Source organism: Leptinotarsa decemlineata, unplaced genomic scaffold (genome assembly GCF_025532065.1).
Source record: "Leptinotarsa decemlineata unplaced genomic scaffold, Ldec_3_MD MMD2_tig00000035_RagTag_RagTag, whole genome shotgun sequence".
Classification (NCBI taxonomy): Eukaryota; Metazoa; Arthropoda; class Insecta; order Coleoptera; family Chrysomelidae; genus Leptinotarsa; species Leptinotarsa decemlineata.
The window spans coordinates 10802936-10824080 of NW_027412540.1; the positions used below are offsets into that span (position 1 = coordinate 10802936).

At 35.4% G+C, this 21145-nt stretch overlaps 1 protein-coding gene across 1 annotated transcript in view; it reads right to left on the reverse strand.

The window, feature by feature from the left end:
• LOC111509913 (heterogeneous nuclear ribonucleoprotein C) overlaps nucleotides 1-21145 on the reverse strand; it is a 650389-nt gene that overhangs the window by 65867 nt on the left and 563377 nt on the right. Inside the window, 1 exon segment of the mRNA XM_074171869.1 lies at nucleotides 122-273. Within this exon segment, the coding sequence (XP_074027970.1) occupies nucleotides 122-273 (152 nt within the window).

Sequence of the window (21145 nt, forward strand, 5' to 3'; positions counted from 1 at the left end):
TTGAACTCGAAACTACCTACTATTGGGAGGCTCGATTGTTATCAAATATAACAGAATATCAACCATGAAATAAATTTCAGGATGAACTGAATATATTTATTCAAGTAAACAATCCACTTACTGTAAACTTTCAGTTGATCGAGTGGAGGAATCGTCGTTGTCTTTTGTGATTGATTGTTCTTGCCATTCCTTGCGGTTGTCATCAGCCTTTGTCGTTTGATTGGTGGAACCAGTCGGGTAGGACCCACTGGAAAAGCTGCTGAAGCATAGTAACTGCAAAAAAGGTGAAATTACAAAATAATGTAGAGTGTGTAATGAATATAATAGATTCATTGAAAAATTAAAATGCTGGAATGAAGGGTTGTCACACTATGGATACGAAATGAGCATGATAATCCCCTATCATAAAAACATCATCTATCGGGATGTACAAATAAACTGAAAACTCTCCCGCAATGAACGAGGGTTTCCTTTGGCGTAGAATTTGGTTTGTCATATCAAGTTTCGTGACAGACCGTCATATTGTAATTATTTATTTACAATATTTTTTTATCAACCCTAAACCTTAGGTATTCATCTTCAAAACTGACGAAATCCAATACAATCTTCTAACTCCTAGAATTCCTGATGTGTTTTCTTGATGTTCATTTACGCTGTACAAACAACCTACCTGCATATTTCAAAATTCTTGGTTCAGTAGCTTCGACTGTATGTTAATATGGAAGTGTCAGTCAATCAAAAGGTACTCACTTATATAATATTGAATACCATCACCAAACAAAAGCTGTAAGGATTATAATGAAATACACTAGGAATCCTACTTATCCTACTCCTACTAATGTTATGAATGCGTAAAGTTTGTGAGGATGGATGAATGTAATGTATGTAAATGTAAGTTGGTATATAGATATATCATGACCTGGAATAACACGTAGAGTAGGTTCCCACGGCAACGCGGATAAAACCTCGGGAAACAGCTAGAATTGTATAAGTGGGTACCTATTGATTGATTGACACTCTTATATTAACGTACAGCCGAAGCTACTGAATCTAGAATCTTGAAATATGCCGGTAGTTTGAGGGTGGTTGACAATGTTTCATGGTGCATTTCTTAGTTCGGACTTCCATTGTCTGATATGATTTAAATTGATTTGAAATCCATGAAAAAATCTATGTTGAACTCATCAACATAACATCAAGTGGTCTCAAGCTGAAATCATCCACGAAGAGAAACACTGGTTTAGAAAAAAATTCAAAGAAGCCGCATATATGTTGTCGAACAATGCATTTAGCCAAGCTAGCGTAGAGGTACGCAACATATGGAAATCTATAATCAAGCGGAACACGACCAACTCCCGCCAAACGGTCAGATCCCGCTAAAATCGATGAAGCGGAGAGGGGAGGGGATATGTGAAAGCACTCAAATGACCTATGAATAGTCAGATCACACTATTAACGAATATAACTATGCTTCCTGTATTGTTACAACAATGAGTTATTATGAAGGTAAATGTTCTTAAACATCTAGTTTCTTATTATAGATTAGTGTTAAGTAATTTTTAGCCCTTATTCTTATATGTACCAATTTCATGTAATGTGACTTGCTACAAATGTTTTCAACATAACGTAGTCAATTAAAGTATCTCTATATCTATAATGGACATAAATATGGATCAATACATGAGTAGAGCAACACCAATAAATTAAAATGAAAGACATTGAACTTTTTATAGAATTTTGTCCATCAAGATGGTAGAATAACTATGGAAACAAAAAATTGTCACTGAGATCTCACCTTACTTGAAAATAATAGTTAAATTTGATTCAATACAGACATATCGGTCATTATAATCACCAATACAAGATTCGAAATCATGAATGTCACAATCTATATTCTACTTTATCCGCCGAGGCCGAGTGAATGGATTTGTAGTTCATCATTTCCAGATTCGGTTAATTTGGTGAAATAAAATGATGTATCCGATGCACACTCGCAATTTATTGCCAGACTATGTATTCGACAGATGTTTTCCGGTCTGTTGCCACTATACAGCTCCAATTATAAACGGAACAACTTTTAAAAATACATAAATCTTTCAGTCAGCTGCCAAAACAATACAATTGAATTGACTCGCTATTTTTGGAATTGAATATTCAATGAGATGAAAATTTAAGTGGTAGTTATTGTTTTCAATAAATCAATTTCAGTTGTTTCCAGCTTAAGATAGGTAGGTATCTTTCATACAGCCTATACTGCGTTCCTGTGAAAAGGGTAATTTCTCGATATTTTGCTTCGCGTTCATGAAACCGAAATGAGTTAATTGAAAAAGTTGCTTGAAAATCGGTTTCCACACCCCAAAACTTTGAAATGACAGATATTTTTCAATATTTTTCAACAAATTAAGGTTACTTGGACAATTTTATGAATAAAAGTACTCGTGTGGAAAGTCGATCGGAGCAACGAGGCTTGATAAAAATGTAGTTTCACTCGACGACATCAAACCCGCTCGTCCACCATTATTTGAAATGAATAATTATCAAAGCAGAAATAATAATGATAACGTTAATTCAACAACATTCATCCTGAGATGTCTACCATTATTCGAAAATATTAGTTTTTGAGGGAAATGGAAATGATAGGTAAAATGTTCATAAGGAATTTTTATAATGCAAACACGTTTAACAAACGAAACTCAAGAGCCTCAAGAGCAAACAGAAATGAAAAATCCGCTACAGAAACTGCTCGATATGACCACCTTCTCTCTCTATACATTTTATTAGTCTGCGAAGACACCCTCTCTGTACTTGAAATAGCATTCCAGGGTCGTTTCGTATGGCTTCACAATGTAATGTTATTCTATTCAACAATGCATCTCTTGTGTGAATAGGTGTAGCGTAAACAAGGCTTTTTAGATGCCCCCACAGAAAGAAATCCAATGGATTTAAATCCGGAGACCGCGATGGCCATGAATATGGCCCACCTCTACCAATCCATCTATTGTGGAAAATATGGTTCAGATGGTCACGCACAATCAAACTAAAATGAGGAGGAGCGCCATCATGCATAAACCACATATCTCTTCGGGTTTGCAATGGAACTTGTTCCAAAAGTCCATTCAAATCGTTCTGAATGAACTCCAAATAACGTTCTCCATTCAATCGGTCCTGTAGAACGAATGTTCCTATAAGATGGTTTCTTATGATACCAGCCCAAACATTCACGTTGAATTTCCGTTGGTGTTTGGTTTGCAATATCCCATGGGGATTTTCTTCGGCCCATATATGGAGATTATGAGAGTTGATAACTCCATCTCTACTGAAACCTGCTTCATCAGTGAATAAAACTCGATTAATAAAAGTCATATCCTCTCTTTGCCTATCCATGAACCAATTGGCATATTCCAGTCGTGCTGGAAAATCTTGAGGTGTCATGGCATGTACCTTCTGGATGTGAAATGGGTGGAGCAGTTGTTCCCTAATTATTCTATGAATAGTGGACTTGGATGTATGGAACTGTTCTGATAGATTTCTGACGCTCATTGAAGGATCATCAGCGATGGCTTCCAAAATATTTTCCTCCAATACAACGGTACGTACAGTCCTAGGAGCGCCCTCACCACCTCGTTTTGGCAAAACTGTACCTACAATAATATCGAAATAAAACAACGTGCTCAAATTAATTATCAATTATTACATACCTGTCTCCCTCAAGCTGCGATCGACACGCTCGAATGTTTCTCTTGACGGTACCGTTCGATTGGGAAAATGCTCGGAATACAGACGACGAGCTTCTGCAGCATTACAAAATGCTCGTCCATAAAATACATGCATATCTGCATATTCATTGAATGTAAACTGTTCGGCCATATCAAAAAAATTCAAAATATCCTATAGAATATTGACAATACAATGATAGTCATATGACAACGTACCACTCAACAAAACAAAATCGCATTCCAGTTTCTCATTTTTTATCAAAACTTTCTAAAAGGTTTTTTTGTCAACATCTGTGAAAGAAATGGAACATAATTATTCTCTGGATATTTTTCACCTGATCATGTGCAGCCGTTTTTGTAGTTCATTCGTTTGCTTTTTATTAGTATAGTAAATATTTTTTCCGATATGCGTTTTTTCAGCTAAATTTAGATTCGTGTTAAAGAATTTCTCCCATAAAATTATAATTATCAGTGAAACTCCTCAACAGTTTAGCTGTGAAGAAGAATTTGAAACATTCGAATGTTGAGTTTCATGAGATTCAGATAACTGATCAACACGAAACGTGATTATTCCACACGTATTATGTACATACAAAATATGGAATGAATTCGATATTTCATAGTAGAGTAGCTTGTTATTTTAAAAACACCACGAATCTACAGAACTTGGTATTTCTTTTGAAAAAATATCTGCTATCACAATTGTGACTTAAACTTCCATATAGGTACTGTACTTTTTGTTTACGACTTCATTTTAGCATACTTTGTATTATTCCTGTTATAAATGTTGTTGAATTAACGTTATCATTATTATTTCTGCTTTGATAATTATTCATTTCAAATAATGGTGGACGAGCGGGTTTGATGTCGTCGAGTAGAACTACATTTTTATCAAGACTCGTTGCTCCGATCGACTTTCCACACGAGTACTTTTATTCATATAATTGTCCAAGTAACCTTATTTTGTTGAAAAATATTGAAAAATATTTGTCATTTCAAAGTTTTGGGGTGTTGACCATCGGGGGTAGTCCGTTCCTGACTTTGTAGCAAAACAACTAACTCCTGCATGAAAGCTCATCGACGGAATTTATTTGTTTAGTCAATTACCAAAATTTGGATGATTTTGAATATTCACTTGAAAAGTTATCAAAGAAAAACATTTTTCATTTTGTAACTTCGAGGGCCCGTAACTTGGTTAAGAAGACTTTTAGGAAAAAAAGTTATATGAAGTACTGGTGATATTTTGACCCCATCTATACATTCCCGTGAGGAAAAGAGGAAGTCCAGGGACACCCTGTATATACAATGTCAAATCAATTTGTTTGGGCGTTATAGGCGAGGAAATCAATAATATCTCGACGCGACTTTCAGTAAACTAACAAATATTCCGAGTGCTAATAATTTTTGTATTTCGCAGAACTGAAGATGTAAGGATGAAATTATATACAGGGTAAAAACAATTCGTTTGGCCGTATTACACGGGGAAAAATAATATCTGATAACATTTCAAGTTAAGTTCATGAAATATTTCAAGTGCCAAACATTGTTTCGCCGAAATGAAGACATACAGATGAAATTATATACAGGGTCGAAACAATTTGTTTGGCCGTAATAGGCGAGGAAAAAATAATAACTGACAACAGTTCAAAAGTACCTGAATTATTTCGAGTTTCAAATATTATTGAACTTCGTGGGGGAGAATATATTGAGTAGGTCATATGAACAGGGTCGAATCAATTCGTTTGACCGAAATGATAGCTAACGATTCGTTACGAAAGTGTGGCTGAGCCAAAAATAACTAAATTCCTTTTTGTGTCAAAAAATTTCCGTCAACAGACATATTGAAGTTCATATCTACAAAGTCAAATCAATTTGTTTGGCCGTATTAGGCGAGAAAAAAAATTCTCAACAAGACTATCAATTAACTAACAGAAATATTTCGAGTGACAAGAATTTTTGTATTTCGCAAAACTGAAGACATACAGATGGAATTATATACAGGGTTAAAACAATTTGTTTGGACGTAATAGGCGAGGAAAAAAATAATGTCTGACAAGACTTCAACTGAAGTACTCGAAATATTCCGAGTGCCGCAAAATTATTGAGCTACGTATGAAAGGAAACATATGGAATGTTATATATACAGAGTAAAATCAATTTGTTTGGTCGTAATAGACGAGGAAAAAAATAATTTCTCAACAAAACCATCTGGCTAACTTCAATCACACTAATATAAGAGACTACAAAAATGATAAATCCGTTATAATGTAGCAATAAGAATGAAAAACATTCATTATGAAACAATTCAAATTTTTATTATTAGTTACTAAAAATACACACAGACATCGGTCGAAATTAAGTGACAATCAATGAAGCGAACTCAACAGGAAATGAAATAACCACTAATATTGAAAGTCAGTTCCAAATATTGTCTCTCACAACTGGCAGCGGCCCTCGATTCTGATACATCATCCAATTCTTTTCTATTATTATTGGCCACTCTCCTGTTCTGGAATAGGTATTTCACGACAGGCTTGCCGTATTCTTTCACGAAGTTCTTGTCGATTTGGGAGCCTAGACTGAATTTTATTCTTGTCAGTTCCTCAGAAGTGTAAATCCTTTGGAGTTATATCAGGAGAGCGAGGAGGCCATTGTTCATATTGGATATTTCTACCAATCCAACGTAACCACTCTCGAACCATTCGATAATTATGAACGGAAGCTCCGTCTAGCTGAGAGTACATTACTTGCCACACATTGATGGGTAAATTATCAATGATTTCCCATAATTCATTATCAAAAAAAAGCGTGCGTCTCGGGATCCTCGACATAAGTGATGAACTGAAACTAATATTGTAATTGTAATTGTAACTATATAATATTCAAATTGTTTAACTCGAGAAAAGCTCAGGTTATTACTTAAAATTTTATGTACATCAATATGATAATGTGGGAAAAGATTATCTGTAAATAAAATCTTTCATTAATCATTTTGTATATGTATATTAATGAAAAAATATTTATGTTCTTGCTGGTTAGATTTTCATGGTAATCATAGGAATTACAGCTGATTAACGGAAAAACAGATTTTTTTTTAAAGTGAACTCTTTTTTCTGTTCGAGCTTTCGAGACTTTATTGGCTCTTCATGAGGAACTCTACAATGAATTGATAAAATTGATTTTAATATTGATTTGACAATTTGTAAAATGTGTGAAACTTACGAAAGTGAGGTTAGTAATCCCTTTCACTTGCCCTTGCAGGAAATTTTCTCTGAAGATTCCTGCACTGACGCCTGTCGGATATAATCCAACGCCCTTTGTGGTAGTAGCCAGGGCAGAAGTTGTTTTCTGATAGGCGCCAGTCCATTCGATCTACTGTGTAGGTATATTTGAAACTGCGTTGAACGTTTACAGTTCATTTCTTCAGATTAGGTACTATTTCATTGTTAGTGAACGTAACCTCATCGTTTATATTCATACCTTCTTTCAATGTGTACAAAACCTTTGGTTTTCTAATTTTCTCTCTATTCAAATTCAATTGCTTAGATCTTTCACCCAAAGAGATTGGATATTGGCACGAAATGAAGCTAGGACTTTGTTATCATCATGGTACCTTTGATTTCGAAGCGGATTATCAATGGCTGGACAATTCTTTAATACTGTTGTAAATCATGCCCGAAAGAAAATAATGCCGGCCGTCACTAGTAGCCATGTCATAAACCAATGATGACGTCTGGGCCTCCAAAATGTTACGTTTTTCCCCGTGGGTTGACCAATAATTGACTTCACTGAATAATTGTCGAGTTTACGACTCCAATGGACCTCTCTGTAAATTTAGTTCAGGAGCGAGTCTACAGAGAAGATAGATGTCGAGTTAACGACTCTAACTGTCCTCCCTGTAAATTTAGTTCAGGAGCTAGTCTACAGATGAGATGGATGTCGAGTTTACGACTCCAATTGACCTCCCTGCAAATTTAGTTCAGGGGCGAGAGCTGCGGCGTACCCAGAATCTTTCTCAGGTGGGGGAAATAACCCCCCATGAGCAGGTTAGCAAACGTTTGCGCTCAAGTGAGGTTTCACCAAAACCAGAGGCGAAAAAGCCCTGCATGGCTGAATCTTAGGCGTCGTCAGGTGTAGCTGACGTGCAAAAACCCTCATAAGGGAAGGTTGTCGTGGGTATCAAGGTGGGAATCTTGCAACTTTAAAATCCGACTACCTCATTAACAGAGCATATACTTGGTGCCTGCCCCGCTGGGGACCAAATCAGGTCTTTAGAGTTCGGCAGAGACATACTCTTACCATCTGACCTGAAAGACCACTCACCATATAAACTAATCGGCTTCGTTAAGAAGCTGGGTTTGTTTGGCCGGGTGAGAATGGGTGTGAACCACAATAAACCCTTGCAGGTTGCGGTGGAGGGTCGAATAGACCCACTCACTTTGGACCTAACCTAACCTAACACTGAGTAATCAAACTTAACACTTTATTTCACTTCAAATACAATAAACACTTCAAGTAAATCTTCAACTATTATTTGAATGTCTATCGCCTTAATAGATCACTTCGCGTACCGCACTGTAACGTCCACTTGACTTTGTCGACATGCTCACAGCTAGCGTTTATATATCGTAATCGAATGCGCTGGAAAATTTCGTCGAAATTTGGTTGAAAACAGTAGCATTATTCTCGCTGCTTCTAGAGTGGCAGAGAATCATCGTACATTCGCGCGCTCGTAGCTACGTCATCATTGGTTTATGGCTACCAGTGGCGGCCGACATTATTTTCTTTTGAGCATGATTCACAACACTACATTTCCAGTTCGAGTAAGGAGTTTATTCACGAGGATGCCGTTCCATGTCGAATACCATTTCGTTGCGGATGTCTTCTGTTGGATTCTGGAGCAACTTGTATGCTACTTCGAGCACCATCACCAAATAATCTTATCATTTCAATTGTTTCTCGTAAATTAAGATGTTTCTCGAATATTCGAAATCATGCGAATTATATCCATTCCAAGTGATGTTTGTTCAGTAGTGATCAATACATTTTTCGAAATATTCGAGTCGTTCTGGAAAAATGTGAATTAGAAGCGGTTCATAAAATGCATGAATTTAACGAACACAAAATAAGGGCTTTCAATCATACAAATCTCAGCAGAATATTCATTTGGTCCTCTTGAACATGACTTATTAACAGCTTTTGTATATTTCAAACACCCATTTCTTCGTTGGTCCATTCGGTTTTTTAGTTACCTCATAACTGAGTCAAATAGCTGTTGAACACAACGTTTAGGGTGGAATATGAACTGGAAAATGTCGGAAAATGCATGGAATGAGAAGGAAAGACAAGAAGTGTGGGACCTCAATGTGTATTGTTGGTGGCAACTGGTGTTGACACGATGATAAAACCGGCTCGTATAAGATTTGTGGGTCGCTATTAATGGGCGGCCTCGAATAAACGACGGCACGTCCGTTGCACTGAAGGCATCGATTTGGGATTTGTATTAGGTTAGGAACGTTTGTTACGGATATCGGGTCGGTTGTTCATTGATGGAAATCAATTTTGTTTGTGGCAAACGGATACGCCCAATGAAAACTTATCTTATCTCAACTCTCAATTTAATTTCACCCAGATGCCATTCTATAAGTCAGTGGGCATATAGACTGATAGCTCGTGAACTTTTCTAGAAATTGCCTTTCCAAAAGGCCATAATATTTCTAGCGATGGGTCATAACATGCAAAATACAATAATGACGGCATGGTGAGCATCATTCTTTATATTTTTGAAAGTATGAGAAAATTCAATAATAATTGTCTGTGAGCTTGAAATTGAATACAACTCAGTTCATTCATTATGAAGTTAATATTTCACTACATATTTGAGTCCTTGACAGGTGAGGGGAAATGTGGTACAGGAGCGCGAGGGGCATGACTGAGGGATGATGACGAGCAGGGGTAATGTCTATCAGGTAACACCCCATAGTGAGTTATGAATCATCATTAAAATAATCTCTAACGTCACAGGAATACTCTTATTCGGAGGGTTCACGTGCTCTAGGACAAATATGACATATTCAAAATGAAATTATTGAATGAGCGAAAGGAAAAGGGTTGGATAATTTCTCGTTTATTGCGTTTATAACTTTGTGGCAATCCGAACACGTTTACAGCGCGGACATGAAAAGTTCCCCATTTTTCAACTTTTGAACGGAACGCAAATATTATCACTCGTCACGAGTAATAATATTTTCAATACGAAAAGCAAATATTACCACTCGTGACGAGAAGGCGAGATCAACTTTCTTTTCAAATAGAAAGTGGTATTTTGTGGTCTTTCAATTTTATATCCAACACTACTTCGAATCTAAAAATCAGACCAGCGGTTCCTAAGTGATGGTCAGATCATTATTCTTTTTCAAACTCTGGAAACGAACAAAAATATAATAATCACAATAAAGACATTGTTAACCACTTTCAGACAGACGAAAATTTTCATTCATAACTCACCTCAGTTTATTCCAGTTAGGTTAGGTTAGGAATTTATTTTTTATATTATGGAATGCTTCTGGAGTATTGTATTTGCAGTTCTTTCAATTCATAAAATGGTGCATTAACAATCTGAGGGATTTCAAAGTCATTTTGAGATATCACGTCTTCCAAACCCTGGCTCAGACAATTGTCATTCAGTTACTGTTGAACCAGCATGTCATAACTAGAAAGTTTTTCATTTTGCTGAAACGAAATTAGTAGAAAAGTTGTTCTGGTTTGCCGATACTATTGTATTGATTGATTGATTGATTGTATTGATTGAATAAATAGTCCGCCATATTTTGAATTCTATCCTTTTAGGTCGTTTCGGAAGTTTTGTCAGTTTTAATGTCATGTGTTTACTGTATCGTGATATATACTGATCGATAGAGATTTATGTAGGTACTCCATACATCGATGTTGTTCATCTCAATTTTTTGGCTCTTTCCAGCTCATTACTATATGATGTTGTTCAGAGATTTCTCTATGAACTCAAATTGACCCAAAGCGCTGCCCAAACAGCCCGAAAAATTAATCAGGAATTTGGCAATAATAGTGTTGATGTTCGACGTTGATTTGCGAAATTTCATTCCGAAAATTTAAGTTTCGCAGTTGAGCCCCAAAGCACCGTATAGAAGTAAACACAAGTAAATTCACTCCCGGTTGGTTTCTTTGATGTATTGGTTCGAGATTTTATTTTTGCTGGCGTGTGGCGGAGCAGGAGGGTGTAGGCTAAGAGCTATTGTGCACCTCTGCAAGAGGTTCGAACCAAAAATATGTGACCATGATCTGACTCCATCATTGCTACGTGGAGCTCACAATGAATGTCTCATATGATGGTGAACTGTTTAGGAATTGATGAAAAATAAGACGAGGTGGTGAAATAAACGTATATTTTGTAAAGTGAGATTATACAATTTAGGTCAAAACCTTATGCAAAACCATATTTTTAACGTTTTTCAGAATGATGAGTTTTTGATTTTTATTGACATTTGTTTTCAAATTTCTATTGGCAAATTTCAAAGTATAATGAATTTTTACCTTCGTGAAAAGAGAAAATAAATAATCCGAACAAAAATTTTTACAAAGGTGAGGTATATTGATTTTGGAAAAAATTGTTTTGAGCTGGTTGCGTATGCAATCAGTGGCACATACATTATAAAATTGGTAAGGAAAATATATCTCTAGATGAATGATACTTTGTGAAAATGAATATGGAGGCATATATGAACTTCCAAACTGTTTGGCTTCAGTATTACTGTATGCCTGAAATAACTATATACATTTGTTTCATTCAGTGTGGTGTATTAGCCGTCATGGCAAAATTTGTACATACTCTACATGAATGTTTTCTTTAACATTTTCTCAAAAGATATCCACAAACATAGCCCAAGATGTTATCTTCGGGAGTGGCTAGAGTTCTCTAATCATTTGTCCGTACTCTCAAAAGTTTATAGGGATTTTTTTAAACTATTTATGTGAGCATATGTAATATTAAATATAATCCCACTAGTATCTTCTAGACAGTTAGTTCCTTCTGCCTGTGTGAAATATTGAAGAGTAAATGTGTTTTTGAAAACTCTGGTAATTTGAATAGGAGTTGGGTTTCTGGCATTTACACACGTTATTCTCAGTTGACCAAAATAATGTTCCATACATTCCTGGTTTATATTCTTCGTCAATATGTAGGAGTGTCCTTCACTTCTTTTCTGGCCAGTGTATAAAAATTAAAACCTAAATCTGAAATGATGATACAGAGATTTCAGTGAAAGTAATATTTCTCCTACAGATACATAGGTACTAGCCAAATCAATAATTTGTTGTGGTTCAACAGTTATTTCCCTTTGTGGATTTCTAGTGGAACTAAGATTGTTTCGTCATTTTATATCATTTCTTGTGAGGCGTATACTATTCGTAAAGTTCAATTTCATCAAATTGATTTCTTAAAAAAATAGTCTGCATATTTATGACCCCACTATATATGGTCTATAACAATTTATTTTATGATTTTCGTTATATGTTCATTTCTTCAATCTTACATAACAAATACTAAAGAAACCTACCTTTTTTCGTCAATTGAAAATCGAAAAAAATTAATACCGACATCACCCTGCAAATTACAGCAACCCACAGCTCGACACTTGTTCATTTCGAAACTAGGCACGAATTTATCACAAATACAAATCCACCACTTACAACAACTCACTCTGTAATATTCCATGCCTCAACTTGGCTCGCTTGGAAAATGCATCAGATTCAGTCTGTTGTGCTGTAGGTCGACTGAACATAAAAGGGAATCTAGACCCAAATATGGCGGAGAGTGAACTTACTTGTGTTAATTTCTATACGATGCCCCAAGTGATCGACCTACAGTAATCGAGGATTTGAGGACCGTAATGGAGACTGACCCATCAGAAATGGTGCGTGGGATGGTGGAAAAACTGGGTGTCAGCTCCCATGCGATCTTTAATGGTTTAAAACGTATTAGAAAGACCAAAGAGCTCAAAAGCTAGGTTCCCACGATTTGAATTATCGACAGAAAATTTCATGTTTCGAAGTCTGGTCTTCTTTGCTATTGCGCAACCAAAACGATATTTTTTTTGGATCGAATCGTCATGTGTGATGATAAGTTGATCCTCTACGACAACAGGAGACGTTCATGACATTAGTTGGACATTGGTGAGCCTCTAGGAACTTCTCAAAAGTGAAACCCACCAAAAAAAGACCATGGTTGTTATATAGTAGTCAGCGACTGGTGTGATTTCCTATAACTTTCTGCAATCGGTAAACCGTCACAGCAAAGTCCTATTGTGAGGAAATCGATGAAATGTACCGCAAATTGCGTCAGCAGTAGCCGGCACTGGTCAACAGAAGAGGTCTGATCCTGCTCCACGATAACGCTCGTCCGCACATTCAACAAATTACCGTCCGAAAATTGAACGAATTGAGCGTCGATGTTCTACCATGCTCCCCGGTAGAACTTCCGCCAATCTGGACCAGGCCACAACGGCCTTCGTCGATTCCATCGAATCCCGAGCCCACAATTTATATGCTGACGGAATTACCCGACTTGTGTTACGTTAGCAAAAGTGCACTGAGTCAAATGGAGCTCATTTCTTTCAATTTGAATAAGTATTCACTGAGATATTACAGTTTGGAGTAGACTTATGAAAATGGACGAAACTTTTGAAACAACCTAATATTTATTTCAAGAATGAATCGTCCGAAAGTATGATTTACAAAATTACTCCAAAAAATTTCAGAATACATTTAATGAATTTGTGAAGGGATTACATCATTATCAGGAAGTTGATTGTAAACATTTTGTACATTAAAACTCAGGAAGAGCTGATCTAATTTCCATAAATGAATCAGTGTTGGATAAAGAAATTAATGCTATATCAAACAGGATATCAAAAATGGAAAAGAAAGAAATATTGGTAGCGATTTTTTTGGCGACTGCTGACATGACGCAATTGTTTTCCATACTGAGGTACCTGACCTTGATATCCAATCCCGTTTGAAAGTTAAGAAAAATGTGAGTTTTCACGTTTGTTTTCTGTATGTTACTTTATACATATTTCCTGGATAATTTCAAATATAAAAATTGAACAATAATAATTTATTTAATATTTAATAAGGTTCAAGGCAGAAAGTTCCACTGAGAATGCACTGCATTATTTCACAAACGTTGGGCATCTTTTAAGATTTAGCTGAAGCTTTCGACAGCATTTCACATGATAAACTTGTGAAAAAACTAAAAAATACAGGATTAAAGGCTTACCGCTATCATTATTCAGAAGTTATTCATCGAAGAGAAAATCTGTCGCTGAAATAAAAAAAATCAGTGAATCTTCGGAAATTAAATATGGTGTTTTTCAGAGAACAGTCCTTGTCCCTAAGTTATTCCTTTTCTTTATCAATTAAATGTTGAATATGGAATTAGGTGGAGATATCATCTCATATGCGGACGATACGGTTCTCCTGTTCCATAGAACAAATTGGTAAAAAGTTACGAAAAACGCGGACAAAGGTGTATATCTAGCCAAATGTTGGATGGACTGTAATCTCCTGAGCTTAAATGTGGGCAATACTAAATTCCTAATTTTCACAAACAGCCCAAAAGTACAACTAACCTGAAATCAACTGAATTTCATGAGACATGTAATTTGACAAAGAGCAATTGTAAGAAGACAATTCAAAACACACAATTCAAAATATACAGTGTGTCACACTTCTCAAGGAAATACCCCCGTATCTTCCGTAATAATCAAGGTAGAATGATTAAACCTTCACGACTGATGGAAATGCTCAAAATGCACCTACCACCTTAATGAGGTTGGCTAAAATGATATACACGGCTCGCCACTCGCGATGGAACAACTGATTTTTATGGTAAAACATACTAGGGGCGAAATAGGCTTCAGATTCGTAATCAGGACTACCAACTTACTACAAATACACTTTTTTCCTGGAAAAATTTCAGTCCTGAAAATACCGAATTTGTCTCACTTCTCATGGAAAGACCCCCGTATCTTCCGTAATTATTGAAGTAGTTTTTTTTTGGTTTTGACATCAAAACACGAACCCGTCCTAGAATATTAGAATTTTAACATGAAAAAATCAATTGTTTAGGAGAAACTTGACTTTTGTTCACACATAAATACTTTTTTTTATTTTGGTGTAAGGAAAATTATTCCATCTCGCAAAGTCATTAAGAGAGAAAATGTTGTAAATGGAATGGAAACATGATATCAGTGAGGTTTCAGGATGGTTGATGTTAATTTAGAATCTTATCTTCCATTGTTTTCAAAAACCAAGTTTTTTGTGGCAAAAAATTGTATGTAGTTCAAAACTCTTTCGAAGTAGTACTTTCAAAATCACGGTTTCAATCAAAGAACAAAACAATTCATTTCAATTGATTTGATTGTTGACAATTTCATATTTTTGTGCCTTCTATCAAACTTCCCTTCAGGCGAACACATTTTTCTATGCGCCTTCCATCATTTCCTCCAACTCTCCTCTGTTCTCTAGGTGTGATTTCTTTAAACGTTCGTATAAGTCTTGCAAGGAGATCTTTCCTATTTGTTCGCCTTACCTTATGAATTTTGTTTTCCAACATTCCCATAAATGAAACTCTAGTGGGGTAAGATCTGGAGATCGTGGTGTCCATACTATGAGAAGGCTATTAGGTCCTATCTGTTTCATAAGTAGGTTCCTATTCAACCAAACCTTTGTTATGCCACTATAGTGAACCATCTAACTGAAAAAATCATGTTGTATCTCATATCTGAAGGTAGTTTTTCCAATACATCGAGAAATGTATTTTTGAGATTAGATTGCGACAGAAAAAAATGGCCCCATAATATTTTCGTTCAAAATACCACACCACACATTAATTTTCTGATATATTTGGTCTCTACAATTCACCACCCAACTTAGATTTTGTTCAGCCCAAATCTCATGTCTTGGGAAGATACAAACCATTCGTGGTAAAAGTAGCCTTATCACTACTGTATAAGATATATTTAAAAAAATTCCTGTCATCAAGATAATTTTCCTGCATCCATGAAAAATACTTCATACAGTGGATTTCATCTCCTTCTTGCAAAGTATGTAGAAATTTGGGTTTAAACGAATGCATTTCATGCTTTTTTAAACACCTCCATATTTTACTGCGGCTCATATTGAGTTGAAGCGATAAGTTTCTCAAACTAATTTTAGGATCAGCTTGATAAGCCGCCAATATGATATAATCTTCAATATGTTGTTTTACAATTTTACTGTAATTTGTTACTTTGCCGGTGCTCACGAAAAAATTATATAAACAGTTCCTTCAGCGGCCGCTTCACAATAAAACCTCACGCCTTCACCAACAATTGAAACAATTTCAATTTTCCTTGACGTGACAGATGTGTTATGTTGGACTTTGTTAATCAAAATGAGGTGATATCAGTTGAAATAGAAACTTCAGGAATATTCAAATATGAATAGGAACTCACGAACAGAAAGCAACTGTAACACAGGAACAATGAACACAATGGGAACTAGGGACAAAAACAGGGCAGAAACAACGGGAACAACAGGAACAACAGTGATACAAGGAACAACAATAGAAACAACAAGTGCAATGAAAACTGGTCTGATGGTTAATACAACAAGATCTTTCAACAATATTGTCAAGTTGACAGTAAATATCAATGAGCAACTGTTTTCCATGGTAATTTCAGGACACCACCTGATTTTTATATAGTGAAACTGATGTAATTCAAAGAAAAATAATCTAAGTTCCATCTGTTTACGGAGTGCTTTTTTTTTCAAATCAACAGTTGTTTCAGTTTTGCAATGAGCATGAAGATTAATTTTGTTTCGGTTGGCAAATTGTTTCTCCAATATTTTGATGAAGGACCCCGCAAATTTCTCATGAGAAATGTCTTGCCGTGAATTTTGCCGAAATTTTGATACGTTGTAGTTCTTAATGTGCTGATTGGAAGTGTCCACATCCAAAGCTCAAAAATGTATAGTTTTTGAGATGTGAACCTTTGAAAATTTATTTTTTCCATTTTCGCGGTATTTGCTCATCAATCGGTTGAGATAGAATTTTGATGTTCGGCACCTAGAATTAGTTTTACGAATGGTCTTCCTCAGTTATATTGGATGCCGCTATCGATAATTTTCCATACACTACTCCACACTATCTCGATAATCTAAGAATGTGGTGCTGTGACATTTTCCTCAGAGAGGCTCAAAATTGATGATGGCAGGTCCATCTAAGGAGTAGGCAGATTGAGACCTCGAATCAAATCACATCAAATTCTTGATGTGACTTGACGTCATACATAGAAAATACTATTTTCAATTGAATTGAAATAATATAATAATTATGAGCCATCACGGGACGTCTGGCAGATGTGATACACCCATAATAATATTTTGTGATCCGTGTGATGGAAAAAATATATAACATAATATAATAAATATGACTAATAAAAGCGGCAAATTAGCGCAAATGGTAAAACGCCTGGCTCACTATAGAAATGTCGTGAGTTCGATTCATATCTCAAATAGATATTTTTCTCTGGAGAAAACATTACATGGTTGTCAGACTGCGAATAATCATGAGGCTCTAGGGGGCTCAGAGAGTTAATAAAATTGCATACCCAGAACACGGAGATGATGACCAAAGCAGTCGGTGTCATTTTTATATAGAGTTAATTTTTTGAAATTGATCGCTTTTTTCTTTCCTGGGGAAAAATGGGGAAGTAGAAAGCCAACATCTTCAATTCCCAAAAATCAGCCTCTCCTGAAAATAAACCCCTTTCAATTTATGACAAAAATATTTTTCTGCACCACATATCGTCAGATACGGTTTCCGCTGATATTTTCCTGATGATGTCAATATTTATTCGCCAAATACAGGCTGATTCACGGTGGATGGCACATTAGACGTTTCTGGTGAACCAGACAACGGATCACTTTGAAAATTTAATGGAGGGCATATTCGGACATTCTCTAGCCAACTAAAATATTTTTGACAATGCGATATTGCCGCTTCTATTAGAAAGCAGTAGCAACTTTGATTTTTCAGATGGAACACTCTGTATATAATATTATTTTTGGAATCTCCAACAATTGCCCGACAACTTTTCTTGATATTTCCCTATATCTATCTGTTGCCGTTTTCGAAATAAAAATTAATTTCAATTTTTTTCTTCGAAAATCATGACTTCTAAAAATGCAATGCATCCAAATGCATTGACATTGTTCTGAATTCGTATAAATTTCTTGAGGTTCATTTGCGGTAGATTCGGATACATTTCATTGAACTTTCTACATATTCTGCTGATAATATTATCACACTGTCCAAAAATAATAAACAAATTCATAAGAACTTCGTTTGAATAGTTTTGTTCCATCGTTTTGAAGGTATTTGCAACTTCTGAAGTGACGAAAATGTCGATATTATTAGGAGAATGTCACAACGCTACTGTCAAATAGTAATCATGGCCTGCTTACCAAATACCGAATGGAAATACCATTCTGAAGGGACATTTTCACAAATAAATGTTCATAAGTCCGAAACTTGACTACTTATGTATAGGTATGATATACATAGAAAGAAAGCAAATTTCAGCAGCTTTCCGAATTTCCAATAATATACAGGGTGTTCCATTTAAAATAATCAAATTTCAGCAACTTTTTCAAGCAAACGAATAAACTGTATTTTTTACCACCCTGTATTGAAGTAACGGAGATTAGGCTGACGTCTGGGAAGTGTCCAAGTATCACCTAACTCCAAACCAAATTTCGATATCATAGTACTTCTCAACTAAAAGATATCGGCATTTTTAGAAGTCATGATTTTTGAAGAAAAAAATTGAAATTAATTTTTATTTTGAAAACGGTAACAGATAGGTATAGGAAAATATCAAGAAAAGTTGTCGGGCAATTGTTGGAGATTCCAAAAATGATATTATATACAGAGTGTTCCATTTGAAAAATCAAAGTTGCTACTGCTTTCTAATAGAAGCGGCAACACCGCATTGTCGAAAATATTTTAGTTGGCTAGAGAATGTCCGAATATGCCCTCCATTAAATTTTCAAAGTGATCCGTTGTCTGGTTCACCAGAAACGTCTAATTTGCCATCCACCGTGAATCAGCCTGTATAATGAATTCAATGTCTTATTGATACTCCGGAAACTCAGTAACATGAAATCTGAAAACTGATTGACTGCAATTCAATCCGGAAATATCTAGGAAAAACTTGGAGGCTAAAACATGTTGTATTGGGGGTTAAACTGAAAGTAAAATTATATCGTTAGCCTGGTGACCGAAAACGAAACAAGTTCCGCTTGCTTGGGTATAATAATACGATCAACAAGATTGTTGGATTATTAATCATGAAAATATAAAAGAAAAATCACAATTTGATTGTGTGGTTGAACCAAAGATCTGTTAGTATTTTTCAATCCTAGTACAAATGTCCATCCATCTGATGTCCAATGGCTGTCCACTGGTTCCATGGAAATCCCTATGAACTGAAGTTTCTAATAATATCTACCTGATAATATTCTTACTCAGAATAGGGAAAAACAATTCAGAACTCAAAATCAATTTCAGTTTACACATATTTATGAGGAAAGTATTATTACTACGGTGGTTGCCAATTTGAAACACCAGGTTTGCATTATTGATAACTGATTTAAATGAATCTTTTCTCTAGATCTAGATCATACAGCAATCTTATTTGATTCGTCTACATACGAGTTTGAGTCCCTCCGTGGGAAAACAACATATGTGAGTATCGTAATCAATCGAGTGAAAATAATTCGTGTTTTTCAAAATCATGACTGCACAATAATACAGAGCTATTCAAATTCGTTTCTATACATGGTGATCTCGTAAACGATAAGAGATAGAGTGTCGGCCAAATTGTGGCAAAGTTGCGTATTTTTAGAGACCTATTCAATGATGTGAAGAAATCGAATGTAGCTCTTTTGGTTCTGAAGATATACAGGTAAAACAAAAAAATCCCAAATTATTTTTTTGCTTGTATCTTCTTTATTCGCAGATATATTGAAAATCTGTCCACATTTTGCTATTTGCAAAATGTGGGCTCTCAGAATATATCCATGAATCTTTTATACAGGGTGTCATCTGACTTGGGCCACCTCCATCTTTGAATTTTTAAATACGAGCATGTATTTTTTGTTGTAGTCTTTGGATCGTAGACATTCACTTCATACTGAGAAATTAAATTGAATCTTATATTTCGGAATGTTTCGGTAATATTCGATTATATAGGTGTAAATTATTCCCTTTTAAATTACGGCCCTGGAAATTGGTTGTCTGAGTTGAATAAAAACATAATAGCAACTTTCACGTCTCTCTATATATTGGAGAATTTTTCAAGAGTTTTTTTTTCATTTTAAGGTACTTATTCATATTTTTCCATTGCTCTGAGCGTTTTCTACAATGAACTTCGAATAAGAAAACCTTTTATGATTATTTGAAACATATCTTCATCAAAAATATATTATATGTGTTTTGATGAGCATCACATCAAGTGCCAATAGCAAAATGTGGACAGATTTTCAATATGTCTGCGAATAAAGAAGATATAGGCAAAAAAATAATTTGGGATTTTTTGGTTTTTCTTGTATATCCTCAGAACCAAAAGAGCTATATTCGATTTCTTCACATCATTGAATAGGTCTGTAAAATACGCAACTTTGCCACAATTCAACTGACACTATCTTTTATCGTTTACGAGATCCCCATGTACAGAAACGAATTTGAATAGCCCTGTATATTCAATGAAAAGTCAGGTGGTTGACAAATTTTATTGATTTCTTGACAAATAAACTCCATTATTCCCAACTTATCCACGAACTTCTTCTAAAAGCGACGCACCCTTTCGACCGAATGCATTAGAGTTCTCTCTACATATATGGAGAAATTCAAGAAAACGGTGTTTTGTGCTTCTAGTCCCAAGTGACCGCATTCACTTGAATGTGACACTCAATTTTCTCAGACGTGACAAACGGAGTGAATCTCAAACAGAACGTCGATGAAACTTCTATATAAAGTCCTTTGAGGTATGCAACGTGGAAATTGTTTTTCATCTCGTTGAAATCGGAATCTCAAAGAAGGAAAGACAAGCTTTCCAGCGGTTGATGGACGTGAAAAAGTAATAAACGTAATGAATTTCTTTTTATTAGATCTCCGGGATCAACTTATGTTGCTTGCAGCACAGCTGCTGGTTGTGAATTTCGAAAGAAAATTAATAGTTGATGGATTTGAAATTGTATCTATTTGTTGATTCTGACTTTAGTCAGCAAACCACGTGGAAGATAAATTGTCCATACTTCAACCTACCTTTGTTGAACCATGAATGGAA